General features: G+C 50.6%; 1 protein-coding gene across 1 annotated transcript in view; it reads right to left on the reverse strand.

Annotated features, from left to right (window-relative positions):
- Nos2 (nitric oxide synthase 2) overlaps positions 1-14868 on the reverse strand; it is a 38775-nt gene that overhangs the window by 4378 nt on the left and 19529 nt on the right. Inside the window, exons 11-22 of the mRNA XM_070026756.1 lie at positions 13011-13205; positions 12586-12668; positions 11579-11723; positions 11385-11489; positions 10166-10215; positions 9636-9810; positions 8697-8829; positions 7313-7391; positions 4800-4981; positions 3745-3908; positions 1992-2199; positions 100-187 (exon numbers count right to left, since the gene is read on the reverse strand). Coding sequence (XP_069882857.1) covers positions 100-187; positions 1992-2199; positions 3745-3908; positions 4800-4981; positions 7313-7391; positions 8697-8829; positions 9636-9810; positions 10166-10215; positions 11385-11489; positions 11579-11723; positions 12586-12668; positions 13011-13205 — 1607 coding nt within the window. The remainder of the gene's footprint in view (positions 1-99; positions 188-1991; positions 2200-3744; positions 3909-4799; positions 4982-7312; positions 7392-8696; positions 8830-9635; positions 9811-10165; positions 10216-11384; positions 11490-11578; positions 11724-12585; positions 12669-13010; positions 13206-14868) is intronic.

A 14868-nucleotide genomic window follows, 5' to 3' on the forward strand; every position in this document is an offset into this window, starting at 1 on the left:
AATCTTCCTAATAGACACAGCACCCTAGAAGGTCACTGGGTCTTAGATCTCTTCCTTGCATCCCAGAAACCCCTGGGGCCAAGAGCCCCTGACACTCACCTCCGCACAAAGCAAGGCACTGGGTCCTGGGGCTGCAGGTTGCTGAGCCAAGTGCTGCACACGCCATGGTGCAGGGGACCCTGGCCATCTGTAAGGGACAATAGAGATGACCAAAGGCCTTGTGGCCTGAGTGTTACCCTGGCCAGCTGCCCGTCATCACACACCTCACCGCCACGTAGGCCTGGGCATTAGAAACTGAATGTGGGGCTCTGTCCCAAGCGGCGAAAAGCTGCCTTCAACCAGCTGGGAAGGCTACAGGGACCTTAGCAACAGCTAAGTGTCAGAGAGGGAGCGGGGCATGAGCAAAGTCCCAGGGGCGAGCAGAAGCAGGCTGACCCCTTGGATTCCTTGACTTACACTAGCACTTTTTCCAAGGTCCCTTCAGGGCCCTCCCAGCCACTCCCACCCCAGTGCTGTGGTCTCATGAAGCAGCAGCTGGGGGGGAGGGTGCGGAGAGTGGTGGGGGTGGGGGGAGCCGGAGCTTACTGGTAGGTGCCCAGCGGGGGGGGGGGGCTGCCTCTGCTCTGTCTAGGTTTCAACTCCATCACAGTGGCCTGGCATGTAAAGGAGGCCTTTATGGGAATGGAGAAGCCCTTGGCTTTGGCCTGTTCTGAGTGTGGCTCTGAGGATCTGCCTGTGACGCCTTGCCCGTCCTCTCCTGGTTGAGGACTGAGCCTGGGCTATGTGGTGGCAGTTCTCTCGTGGAGCACACATGGGCTTTGCCAAGGTTTCAGAAGCCATGCCACCACTCTTCCTTGCAGGGGACAAAGGGCTTTGAGATGTGGCCAGCTCCAGCCTAGGGAATCCAGACAAGTCCAAGCTGTGGCGATTAGGGTGGGAAGACAAGTTTATTCATCTAATAGGGTCTCACATGTATGCCTTAGTCAGCCTGAACTGTAATCCTCCTATTTATGCTTCCTATGTAACTAGGGTGACAAGCATTGTCAGCTTTTTACTGGTTGAGATAGGAGCTCACAAACTTTTGCTTTTTTTGTTTTTCCCAGGCTGGCTTCCATCTGTGATCCTCCTGATCTCAGCCTCCCAAATAGTAGGATTATAGGTTTGAACCACCATATCACACTAAAATATCAATTTCTTTTTCTTTTTCTTTTTTTTTGGGGGGGTCTGGTTGTGGGGCCTGAACTCTGGGCCTGGGCGCTGTCCCTCAGCTCTTCAGCTCAAGGCTAGTACTCTACCACTTGAGCCACAGCGCCACTTCCAGCTTTTTTCTTTTTGCTTATGTGGTGCTGAGGAATCAAACCCAGGGCCTCAGGCATGCAAGGCAAGCGCTCTACCACTGAGCCACCTTCCTTCCCAGCCCTAGAATATCAATTTCTATGCTTCTCCGGAAAAGGCAGCGGCATGTCTGCCAGGTCTCCACTCCCATCAGGGCACCCACTCAGCCATCACAGAGTGAATTCGGTAAGTGAATGAATGATCAAAGGAGAACCATCTCTGCTTTCAGGCTGACCTATCTAGAGGACTGAGTCCCTGGGTCTTTCCCAAGTGCTGGCACTTTCTACGCTTGCTCTCATTCCATTGTCCTGGCCATCGTAGGGCAGTAGAGTGGTGGAGAACTTGAACTCATCCATTAACCTGGGTTTGAATCTCAGCTCTCCATTTACTAACCCTGTGACTTTGAGTAAGTGGCTTAACCTCACTGAGCTACTTTTTCCTTCAGTAAAATGCATATAGTACCTATCTCCTCTGGCCACCAAGGGTTTGTGTACAAAGGAGTTAGTTGGATGACTGATCCTCCACAGCTCCCAGTTTTATTTACAACTCTACGCAGTCAGATGTTTAATTGATGAGGAGACCAAAGTGCAGAGATGTCAAACACCTGGCCCCGAAGAAGCAGAGCCAGATTGCTCCAAGCCTGTGCCCCATCTCACCTTGGGTGTGGTAGGCGATCACAGCCACGGTGAGGTGGATCTCTGTGGGGGTGTGGTCCTGGGAGGAACTGATGGAGTAGAAGCGGGGCTTCAGGATGGGGAGCTGGGACAGTAGGAAGGTGGCAGGCACCCGCAGTGATGGGAACTCCGCCAGCACCTCCAGGAACGTGGGGCTATTGGTGAACTTCCATTTGTTGTACTCTGAGGACTGAAAGCCAAGAGCAGTGTGAGGACTCAGAGTGCTTGCCCTGCATCCTAAGGGCAGAAGAAGGTAGGCAGAAGAGGCTGCCACAAACCAGCATTCATTCATTCATTCATTCATTCATTCACTCACTCACTCAACACATTCCCCCTCCCCGCCCTCACATGCCAGCTGCTGTCCAGGGTGCTGAAGCTCAAAGCTGGAGGAGCAATGGAGTAAGTAATTCAGGTCAGCCAGGAACACTGGTCATCTGTATGCTTAAATTCCCACTGTTGGTAACTTGTAGGTAGGACTCAATGCTATTACTGTCAAAATCTGAAGCAAAGTTGAAACTAGTCAGATCTGGGTTCTAATCTTGACCAGACATCCTCCCTAAGCATGGAATTTTATCCTTATTACTTTACTTTTGTAAAAGGGGGCTACTGGGCTGGGAAGGTGGCTCAGTGGTAGAGCGCTTGCCTTGCATGCATGAGACCCTGGGTTTGATTCCTCAGCACCACATAAGCAAAAAAAGAAAAAAGCCGGAAGTGGCGCTGTGGCTCAAGTGGTAGAGTGCTAGCCTTGAGCTGAAGAGCTGAGGGACAGCGTCCAGGACCAGAGTTCAGGCCCCACGACCGGACCCCCCCCCAAAAAAAAAGACAGTAAAAGGGGGCTAGTATTGCTCTCTTCCTGAGAAGGTCTTGAGAGTTAAATGAGAAAATGTGCACCAAGATAGTATAGTGTAACCACAGAAAAATGGTGGCCACATGGTTGGGATGGAGTTTATTGGCAATAATGATGATGGTGACAATAGTGTTCAGTGCCTTTTGCAAAGATGTGGGTGCAGGGGAGTGTCCAGGGGTTAAAACATTGTCACTCACTTATGAACTCAGTCACTACCTATCATCACTCTACCTCCCATCCATCCACCCATCCATGTATCCATCCATCCATACATCCATCCATACATATATACATACATATATACATACACACACACATACATCTACCCACCCACCTATCCACCCACCTACCCACCCACCCACCCATCCATTCATCCATCCTCTAAATCTTTTTTCTTTGCAGTCCTGGGGATTAAGCCCAGAGACTCACATTCTACCACTTGAGACATCCCCCTTCAAATACTTTTGTATATGTGTCAGTACTGGAGCTTTAAGCCAGGGCCTGGACACTATCACTAAGCTGTTTATTCAAGACTGACACTCTACCACTTGATCCATAGCTCCACTTTTGGCTTTTTGCTGGTTAACTGGAGATAAGAGTCTCACAGCCTTTCCTGCCAAGGCTGGCTTTGAACCACGATTCTCAGATCTTAGCCTCCTGAGTAGGTAGGATAACCATTCCATATATTCTGATGTACCAGGTTTGGGGAAGACAAAGACAGAGACAAGAAATAGTTGACTCAGTATAACTATGTCCTAGAGATGAGACAGAAGCTAACACCTTTGACAAAGTCCCACCATGGGACACTAGGCTGGACCCACCCAGATTGACATCCAGTTCCATCCTTTCCAGGAACTGCCCCTTCCTCTGGGGCCAGCCACCCCTCACCTGGCACAGGGCCTCCAGCCTCTGTCTGTCAGCCTCTTCTGTGGCAAGCCGGGCCAGCTTTTGGAGCTGCAGCTGGGTAGGCGGGGTGGTGATGTCCAGGAAGTGGGTGAGGGCCTGGTGGAGTGAGCAGGGTGGCAGCCTCGTCTCCCTGACCCAGTAGCTGCCTGCACAGGGGAGGAAGGGATTAGGATGGAACAGAGGCCGTACTTGAACAGGAGGCCCCTCTACCCTCCATCTACAGGGAGAGAAGCCTCTGAAGTTCTGGCTCAGGGAGGAAGGTGGAGTCAAAGTCAAGGCTGCCAGAGAGGCTGAACAAAAGCCCCCCCCCCCCCCCCCCGCCCCACCTCCCCACCACCCATGGGCACTAAAATCCTGACACACTCACTATGTCCCTCTTTGGCCCGGAGTGATCGAGAGACTCAGGAGTGATCGAGAGACTCAACGTGACTAAACCCACTGAAGGCTGAGGCGCAGCTCAGTGATGCCATTCCCCGAGGAGATGGGGGAGCATCGCAGCCCAAAGTGAGGGGCAGGTTCCCAAAAGTCCCAAGAGGCATGCGGTGTGTAGGACAGTCAGAGCATGGGACTTGGAACAGTAGATCTAGAATCAAATTCAGCCCCCCTGTCCCCAGCTGGGTGGCTGAACTATGTAGCCTTGGGTTCATATCCTGACAAATGGATGTGACAGCCAAATCAATGTTGCTAGGCTGTGTGGGCACAGTGCTGGGCACACTGCTGAACAAGTATTACACAAATATGTCATTTCACCTGGACTAGAGACCTGATGGGCTACGCCTGTCGCCCTATAATCACAAGTACCACTCAGATTCTTGTTTCTAGGCTCTCTCACATCCCCTGAACGAGAGGAGCATTGCTGGGCTTTGCTTCTCTGGTCCCTACTTTCCTATTTGGGCTTCTTTGGAGAAGCGGTCATCATGGCAGAATGAAGTCCAAAGAGCTATTCCCAAGGGCTGGGGTTGGGGCAACTGACACAGGACAGGAGGAGGGAGATGGGGTTGCCAGGCCTCCCCGACCAAGCCAGATCTCAGGCTCACCACGCTCGTCCAGGGCCTCCAGGCACACGGTCTGGTGAGGCGCGGGGCTGTCCACTACTCGCTCCAAGATGCCTTGGACCAGGGCAGGCTGGTTGCTCGGGAAAACCCCAAGGTGCTCACCAGGCAGGTAGCTCAGGCCGTGGCTGTCCTCACAGGAGAGCTCCACCAAGAGGGTGGAGCGGCTGTGAAGAGAGAAAGGAGCCCCATGAACTCTATGACTCCCTCAAGTTCCCTGGTGGGCAGGTCAGCTTCCCCAGAAAATGTATCCATCTGTGCCTCCAGCCTGGGTCGGCAGCCTGAGCTTGGGACATGACATCACTCAGGTAGGGACACCTAGCACTTTCCCTTGAGGAGAAGGTGGGCCTCACTCCTTGTTGGAAGCCCTCTAAGCCCCAAGGACTTGCCCAGAGACTCTAGCTAAAGAAAGCATGATGGCTGGACACTGGTAGCTCATGTCTGCAATCCTTAGATACTCAGGAGTTTGGGAGGATCACAGTTCCAGGCCTGCACAGGTAACTTCCCTCTCAACCAACAGTTCAGTGTATTGGTGTGTGTCTGTCATCTTAGCTACAAAGGGAAGCTTAAAACAGAATGATTGCTGTCTAGGCTGGCCTGAGGTGGAGGGGTGGTGGAATGTTGGGGGAAAGCAGACTTTTTCTTTAATAAAATATATCAGAAATGCTGGGCACTGGTGTCTCACATCTGTAATCCTGGCCACTCAGGAAGCTGAGATCTGAGGATTGTGGTTTGAAGCCAGGCTTGGGCAGGAAAGTCCATGAGACTCTTAAGTCAAATTAATCACTAAAAAAAAAAAAAAAGTGGAAGTGGAGCTGTGGTTCGAGTAGTAGAGAGGAAGAAGGTATGAGAGGGCACCTGGGCACTGGGGTCAAGCCCAGTGGTGGTGCACATACACAAAAATAACCAGAGCAGGGCTGGGAAGGTGGCTCAGTGGTAGAGCGCTTGCCTTGCATGCATGAGGCCCTGGGTTCGATTCCTCAGCACCACATAAGAAAAAAGAAAAAAGCTGGAAGTGGCACTGTGGCTCAGGTGGTAGAGCGCTAGCCTTGAGCTGAAGAGCTGGGGACAGCACCCAGGCCCAGAATTCAGGCCCCACGACCGGACCAAAAAAAAAAAAAAAGAGACAGGAGGTATGGCTCCAGTTGGTAGAGTGCTGCTTAGAAGTGTAAAACCCTGAGTTCAAATTCCAGCACAGCCAAAAAAGAGTAAGTAAAAGAAAAAAAAAAAAAGAGAACCAGAAGAAAAGTTTTAATGGGGGTGTGTCCAGAAGAAAAGTGTGTGTGTGTGTGTGTGTGTGTGTGTGTGTGTGTGTGTGTGTGTGTGTGCGCGTGCGTGTGTGTGTGTGTGTGTGTGTGTGTGTGTGTGTGTGTGTGTGTGTGTTGGTCCTGGGGCTTGAACTAAGAACGTGGGTGCTGTCCCTGAGCAATTTTTTTTTTTTTTTGGTTCCGGTCATGGGGCCTGAACTCTGGGCCTGGGTGCTGTCCCTCAGCTCTTCAGCTCAAGGCTAGCACTCTACCACTTGAGCCACAGCGCCACTTCCAGCTTTTTTCTTTTTGCTTATGTGGTGCTGAGGAATCGAACTCAGGGCCTCAGGCATGCAAGGCAAGCGCTCTACCACTGAGCCACCTTCCCAGCCCCTCCCTGAGCATTTTTGTTCAAGGCTAGCACTCTACCACTTGATGAGCCACAACTCCATTTCTGGCTTTTATTTATTTATTTTTTTGGTGGATAATTTGGAGTAAGAGTCTCATGGACTTTCCTCCCTGGGCTGCCTTCAAACTGAGATCTTCAGTCCTCAGCCTCCTGAGTAGCTGGGATTAAAGGCGTGAGCCACTAGGGGCCAGCTACAAATTCTATTTTTATTTTATTTTATTTTTTTGTTGGCTTGAACTCTGGGCTTGGGTGCTGTCCTTGTGCTCTTCAGCTCAAGGCAAAGTGCTCTACCGCTTGAGCCACAGTGCCACTTCCGGTTTTCTAGTGGTTTATTGGAGATAAGAGTCTCAGGGACTTTCCTGCTCAGGCTGGCTTTGAACCATGATCCTCAGATCTCAGCCTCCTGAGATAGCTAGGATTACAGGAGTGAGCCACTGGCACCCGGCTCTATTTTTTTTTTTTTAATCAGAAGAAAGCCAATTTTCTCAGAGTATTGGGTAGGAGAGGGCAGCCCAAATAAACAAAACCTACACATCATCCCTCAACATAACATTTGTCTACCCAGAAAGGAAATTTCCTTCCTCGCCAAAACTTTTCATAAAGCTCTGAAGACTCAAATAGCTTTGAATCTTTTAGCCTCTCTTATCAGTAAGAGCTTGATGAGAAAGGATCCAGTGTAGCAGGTCCATAGTTCTCACACTGGGCCCCTGGCCCAACACAAGGCTCAGGTGGCCATGGGTCTGAGGGCCAGTCACACTGATGATGCCCATGGGTTTGCTTCCGTCCTTCATTCACTCACTAAAACAAGATCTTGCAACCTCAAGGACTATGCTCTGCCTCACCTGGACTTGGGACTCAGTAGATTTTGCTGTGATTTGAGCTTCAGGACGAACACATTCTTGGCGTGTATGTGGCCGAGGGCTGCGGAGACAAGAGACAGGGACATGAGGAGCGGGCTCTTGCACATGGTGGGAAGTACTAACACATCTCAGTTAATTATTTCTAGAGATGAGTCTCTCAGACGTTCCTGCCATGGCTGGCTTTGAACCCTGATCCTCAGATCTCAGCTCCTGAATAGCTAAGATTACAGGCATGAGCCACCAGCACCCGACTTGGCCTAAGTTTTTGTTTTCTTCTACTTCTTCCTTTATTTCATCTTCCCTCCCTTCCTCAGTCCCTCCCTCCTTTCCTTCCTTTTTCTTTTTCTTTTGTAGTTGGATTTGAAATCAGAGCCTCATACTTGCTAGGCAGACACTCTATCACTGGAGTCATTCCTCTAATTCCCTATCCCTTTTGCTTCAGTTATTTTTCAGGCAGTCAAACATCTTTGCCTGGGCTAACTTTGAACTGTGATCCTCCTGATCTTTGCCTCTTGAATACCTGAGACTACAGGTATGAGCTGCTAGGCCTAGCCTTTCCCACCATTTTTGAATGAGCAGGCCCTGGGTGGCTGAGTAGTTGGTAGGGGTCAGGAAATTCAATTTAGACACCAAATGTGGCAGGACAGCTCTGTGGCTAGGGGATCCAGGACAGCAGAGGTGAATCTGGGGATGTGTTAAATAGATTGTGCAGGACTTCTGCATGCAGGGTACTGTATAGTATGCAGCCAGCTAAGCCTGGCATCACCTCTGGGAAGCTTTCTTTCTTTTTTCATTTTTTGTCTGTCATGGGGCTTGAACTCTGGGCCTGGGCGCTGTCCCTGAGCTCTTCAGCTCAAGGCTATTGCTCTATTACTTGAGCCACAGTGCCACTTCCGGTTTTCTGGTAGCTAATTGGAGATAAGAGTCTCAACGGACATTCCTGTCTAGGTTGGCTTTGAACTGTGATCCTCAGATCTCAGCCTTCTGAGTAGCTAGGTGTGAGCCACTGGTGCCTGGCTTTGGAAAGCTTTCTTAGAACATCTGGCTCTGCCTTCAGACAGCTGTCCTTGGTTCCCAACAGGGCCACATGCTACAACTTGCTTTGCCCCATAAAGTTCACTTTTTTCAAAGGCTGAGTGTTGGGGCTCACTTGGGTCCTATGGACAAAGAGCCTGGCACAATGCCTGGCATACACTTGGTCCTCTACAGTGCTGGCTCCCCTCCCAGGATCTCCTCCTGATACAGCCTCCCCAGAGCCTGGAGTCTTGTAGCCAACAGGCTTTCCTCTACCATGGACTCAGGGCTCAAGGACCCCTGCTTCCAGCAGGGCAGGCAAATGGGCCCTGTGTGGGGCATAGGTGGGTACCTTTGTAGAGGTCAAAAGGCTGAGAGTTCTGCACAAGCCGGTGGCTTTGTGGCACCCAGGTCATATTGGAGGTATAGAGTTTGGGGATCTGAATGTGATGTCCATTTGGGATGGCAAACGTTTCACAGGCCGCCTGGAAGATAGAACAGATTAGCATGAATGGTCCATTGTGACCACCAATCCTGGGCTACCAATTTTGGGGTCTTCACCCTGGGCCAGACAGAACTGAAAAGCTTCCTGGAATATCATTTTGGAGGGAGGAAGGAACTAATACTAGTGCTTGAAATCTGGTGTCTGGGAGCTTAGCTTTTTAGCTCAAGGTTGGCACTCTACCAGTTAAGCCACAACTCCACTTCCAGCTTTTTGGTGGCTACTACTATTACTATTGATAATAATAGTCTCATGGACTTTCCTGTCCAGGCTGGCTTTGAACCTTGATCCTCAGACCTCAGCCTCCTGAGCAGCTAGGATTACAGGTGTGAGCCACTAGCACCTGGTGCTTCCTCAAATATTGAATCATATGCCTCTGATTGGTACTAAGAACTCCAGGAAGAGCCTGGGCCTGATGCCCAGCAGTCATTGCCACGATTAGCTACCCAGAGACCCAGAGCTGGACCTGGAAAGCTTAACTGGTTGGGCTCCTGTTCCCAGCTCTCTAGGGCTGAGGAACACTAACACAAGAATAACAGATATCCTGAATTATCAGTGGGAAAGGGCCCCAAGCTCAGCTATCTTCTCCCACTTAGAGGAGTGTGCACAATGTAGAGCTCTTTGGGGAAGTTGTGGGGAGAGCAGGCCAGACCTGGGCCCTGAAGCCTGTAGCTCTGGCTTACACCTGGGCCACTACTGCAGGGCAGTCAAACACCCCGCACAGAGATTCTTGGGCATGGACGCATGGGGTCCTGTCTGTGCGGTGATCCAGCTCCTGCTGGAACTGACCTTGAAGGCTTGCACGGCCCAGCTGCGGAAGGCATCCTCTTGCCCACTGAGCTCATCTCCTTCCCCCGTCGGGATGAGCTGAGAGGCCCCCAGGTGGGACAGCTTCTGGTCAATGTCATGGGCAAAGGCACAGAAGCGAGGGTACATGCTGGAGCCAAGGCCAAATACAGCGTACCTGCCAAGGACAACACACGCATGAAAACTCCCGCTGCACATGGTGGGGCACAGTGCCATGTGGTCATTGCATGCACACAGCACCTCGTGCCAAGGGCCTGCTGGACCCTCTCCATGACCAACTCCTCTGCTTCCCCTTGGCACTGGCCCTCAACACCAACCCTCCATGACCCACACATGCATGGCCTGCAGACCTGTCAGGAGGACTTGGTTTTCCACGTGGAGGATAAGTCTAGACCAGGGCTTTCTCTAGGCCAGAGGAGCTCTGAGGAGACCCTCCATGCATACCAGGTCCCAGTTCCTGATCCCAAACTCCAGGCCCTGGAGGCAGCATTCATCCAACTGAGACAGCTTACCTGAACGTACTGGACAGGGATTTCAGGGTGAAGAGGGATTTCTTCAGTGCCTAGGAGAGGAACCACAGTACTTGGGCACTGTCCTTTAGCTTTTGGGCCCAAGGCTAGTGTTTTATCATTGAGCCATAGCTCCAACTCTGGCTCTTTTGGTGGTTAATTGGACATTAAGAGTCTCATGAGGGTATGAGTCAAGCGGAAAAGGTCAGATAATGTGATGTCAGGAAAATGAACCCTTAGATGTGTATTTTAATGTTTTTTTCTTTCATGCATGTGTTTCTAACACATTTATAAGATTATCTCTTTGTTGCTTTGTATATCCCTCCCCCACAGTATAACCCCTGCTTTCACTATATTTGATGTCAGTATAACTTGTGGAGGAGATGGGGAAAACCAGTTGTTTAAGGATACAGGTGGACCTGTTGCAACAATGAGAAGTACAAGTTGTCATGTCCAAAACTAGATTTACAACGTTGGTGGGGGGGGGGGGGAAGGAGAAGGATTGGGATTGGGGGAGGGGGGAGGCTGGGAAGGGATGTGAAGGGTAAACAAAGGAGGAGGCTGCAATGCTTGGTAAGAAATGTACGCATTATCCTGCCCACGTAATTGTAACTCCTCTGTACAGTATGTTCACAAATAAAATTAAATTAAATTAAAAAAAAAAAAAGCTCAAAAAAAAAAAAAAAGAGTCTCATGAGGTTTCCTGTCTGGGTTGGCTTTGAACTGTGATCCTCAGATCTCAGCCTCTTGAATAGCTAGGATTACAAGTGTGAACCACAGGCTCCTTTCTTATGATTAAAAGAAAAATTTTGCCAGGCACCTAGCCTGTAATCCTAGCTACTTAGATACTGAGATCTGAGGATCGTGGTTCAAAGCCAGCCTGGACAGGAAAGTCTGTGAGACTCTTATCTCCAATCAACCACTAGATAAACCAGAAGTGGCGCTGTGGCTCAAGTGGTAGAGCACTAGCCTTGAGCTGAGGAGCTCAGGGACAGAGCCCAAGCCCAGAATTTAAGCCCCATGACTGACAAAAAAAAAGAAAAAAATTGAGTCAATTCACAGAAGTCTATAAAGAAGTATGTTGTGGGTAAATCAATATGTGAATGAGCCAGGGTCATCTGAGACCCCGCCCCCACCCCATACCCTCTTCACTTCTACCTTCATTGTACCTCCCAGCTCCTCCTCACCGCCTCTCAGATGACCAGGGCCTTAAGCCACCTACCTCTCCATTACTGGGGGAGTCTCCATTCCCGAATGTGCTGGTCACCACTAGCAGAAGCTGTTCCTCCTCTAGGTGGCTCAGGCTGTACTCATCCATGCAGAGAACCTGGACGGGCACCGCAGTGGACATTAGCCCTCAACTTCCTGGCGCAGCCTCTGTAGTCTCCCCACAGGCCCATCTAGCTGACCAGGTACCTTAGGGTTGAAGGCACAGCTGAACAAGGTCCCCAGGTCCCGAGCGAGTGATTCTGATCTTCCAGTCTCAGTCGCATAGAGGATTGTGACTTGGACTCGAGTCGCCATAATCTTGTGGATTAGCATGGCGGCAAAGAGCACAGCTCTGTGGGGACAGAGAGATGGTTCTGTGTGTTGAGTCAGCTTCCAGAAGAGGCTGGGGACTCAGGAGAGCAGAGCAGACAGCGGGAGCCTGGTGAGCAATCTACACTTGTCACCAGATGTCTACCATGACTGGTGGCCTTTTGTTCCCTTGCTCTTTTCTTTTGTGTGTGTGTAGGGGGGCAGAGGGGGAGGGGTATGTGCGGCACATGCGCATGTGCCAGTCCCAGGGTTTGAATTCAGGTGCTGTCCCTGAGCTTCTGTGCTCAAGTCCAGTGCTCTACCACTTGAGCCACTGCTCCATTTCCAGTTTTCTGGTGGTTAATTGGAAATAACAGTCTCACAGACTTTCCTGCCCGGGCTGGCTTTGAACCATGATCCTCAGATCTCAGCCTCTTGAATAGTTAGGATTACAAGCATGAGTCACCAGCACCTGGCTCCTTGCCATTTGTCAGTTCTTAAAAAAGAGGGGTGGGGAGGAAGGGTTGGGACAACAGGACCAAGTGGCCCTCAGCAACAATGCTGAGGGAGCTAAACTCTATAAAGCAATTCTTTCTCTGGGTGCCATGTGTGCATGTGTGCATGCATGCATGTGTATGTGTGTGTGTGTGCACGTGCCAGTATTGTGGCTTGAACTCAGGGTCTGAGCACTATCTCTCAGCTTTTCTGCTCAAGGCTGGTGCTCTACCACTTGATCCACACCTCAACTTCTGCCTTTTGGCTGGTTGATTGGATTAAAGGGTTTCCTGGGCTTTTCTACCCTAGCTGGCTTCTAAATGAGATCCTCAGAACTCAGCCCTCTGGGTAGCTAGGATTACAGGCATGAGTCACCAGTGGAGACATCAATCCTGATGACTCCCACTTACTTCCCCAGGACTTTGAATCGGAGCTCTCTTCTCCTGGGCCTCCGCTTCCCATCTTGCCAGACATGGGTCTTCCAAGCCTCTACCTGCCAAAAAAGGAGATGTGAGGGTATGTTTGGGTCTGGGGTTGTGGCTGGGCTGGGGCCAGGGGACTCTCCACATGAGATGGGGAGGACAGGCTGGTTTGCCCCCACCCCATGGGAAGGGCACAGCATCTCCTCCGCCCAGTGTGGAGCCTGCACACCATGGTGGGCCCCTGGGCTGTTATTGTCCGGAGTGGGAGGCCAGTGTGTGATCACTCAGCAGGCGACCTCATAGGAAGGTGCTGGACAGGTATAAAGGCATCCTGGGCAGAGCATGTGTACACGGGCTCCACACTGGAGCGCCAGGGCTGGGGGTGAGGACAGTTCCCCCACCCCCACACACACCTGGTAGTAATAGAATGGGGACAGGATGTAGTTTAGCATCTCCTGGTGAAACACGGGTGTAATGCTCCCGGATGTTGGAGGGACCAGCCAAATCCAGTCAGCCGGGCAGCCACCGCGTAGCCGGTACTCATTCTGCAGGTGCTTCATGAAGGATTCGGCGGCTGAGTAGTGATCCATGATGGTCACTTTGTGCTTCTGTAGCAGAAGACAGGGGAGGGTGTGAGAAGAGGTGAGGGGGTGCAGAAGAGGGAGCGGCCAGTGGTCACAGGGGTGCATAGGAGCCGGGGAAGACCCAGCAATCTGTGACCCAGGACAGCCACTGCTTCTGGCCTCTCCTTCCCGGCTGCAGATGAGTGACCCCATGGAGGGCACTTCCAGAGTCTCTAAAGGGGCCCTGTAGGAAAAGCAAATTACCTGGATACTAAAATTAGAGGCTGCAGGGAACCAGTTCAACCCAGACTGATCCAGGACAATCAGCCACAATGCCTAGAGCAACCTAGTCAATCCAGAGACATTTGCTTCATAATGGTCCAAACTGGCTCCTCTCATTAGCCATGTGACTTTGATTAACCTTCCTAATCTGCAATCCTGTAGGATAGCATGAAGTGGTCGAGAGGATGCAGTAAGATGCAAACAGCAAAACATCCTGAGTGCTCTGCAAATGTTAACTGGGTTCCTTCATCCGCCGGGCACTGCTCAAGGTCTTGCCACAATGAGCAGAAAGACAGCTCTTCTTTGAGCTAGAAGCTATGGAGGGTGGGAACGATAAGGAGGTGAGCAAAAGCTTCTCAGGTGCCAAAGCTAGGAGGAACCAATAGATTTTGGGTCATGTAAGTGCAGTCACATATATATGGCAGTTCTAGGGTTTGAACTCAGGGCTTTATGCGTGATCCACATGATGCCCCCAGTTCTTTTACTTTTTTTGTCCAGTCGTGGGACCTGAACTCTGGGCCTAAGCGCTGTCCTTCAGCTCTTCAGCTCAAGGCTAGCACTCTATCACTTGAGACACAGTGCCACTTCTGGCTTTTTTTCCTGCTTATGTGGTGCTGAGGAATTGAACCCAGAGCCTCATGCATGCAAGGCAAGTGCTCTACCACTGAGCCACCTTCCCAGCCCTTCTTTTTTGCTTTCGTTGTTTGGCTTTTTTTTTTTTTTTTTCTGACATTTTCAGTTGGGGCTGGTCTTGGACTGTGATCCTGCTATTTATGCCTCCTACATAGATTAGATGAAAGACCACCATGCCCCACTTGTTGATTGAAATAGCATCTTTGTAACTTTTTTTTTTTTTGCCAGTCCTAGGGCTTGAATTCAGGGCCTGAGCACTGTCCCTGAGCTTCTTTGGCTCAAGATTAGTGCTCTACCACTTCAGCCATAGCTCCACTTGTGGCTTTTTCTGCTCATGTGGTACTGAGGATAGAACCTAGGACTTCATGCATGCTAGGCAAGCACTCTACCACTCAGCCACATTCCCAGCTCGTCTTGGTAACTTTTTCTCCAGGGCTAACCTTGAACCAAGATATTCTCAATCTCTGCCTCCCACGTAGCTAGGATTATAGGCATGAACCACTACACTTGTGTCACATCTCTTGATATTTTCGTATCTAGATGCTTCTTAACTGACTAGAGGGTTCTATCCTGGTAAACCCATCACAAGTTGAAAAGTATCTTGAGTCTGCTGGGTGCTAGCTAGTGGTTCACACCTATAATCATAGCTACCAAGGAGGCTGAGATCTGAAGATTGTGGTTCAAAGTCAACCTGGGCAGAGAAGTCTTTGAGACTCCCATCTCTTATTAATCAGCAAAAAAATGAACTGAGGGCATAGCTCAAGTGGAAAAGCACCAGTGAAGCAAGTAAGCC

This window comes from Dipodomys merriami, unplaced genomic scaffold (assembly GCF_024711535.1).
Source record: "Dipodomys merriami isolate MVZ:Mamm:240054 unplaced genomic scaffold, mDipMer1.0.p SCAF_19, whole genome shotgun sequence".
Taxonomy (NCBI): Eukaryota; Metazoa; Chordata; class Mammalia; order Rodentia; family Heteromyidae; genus Dipodomys; species Dipodomys merriami.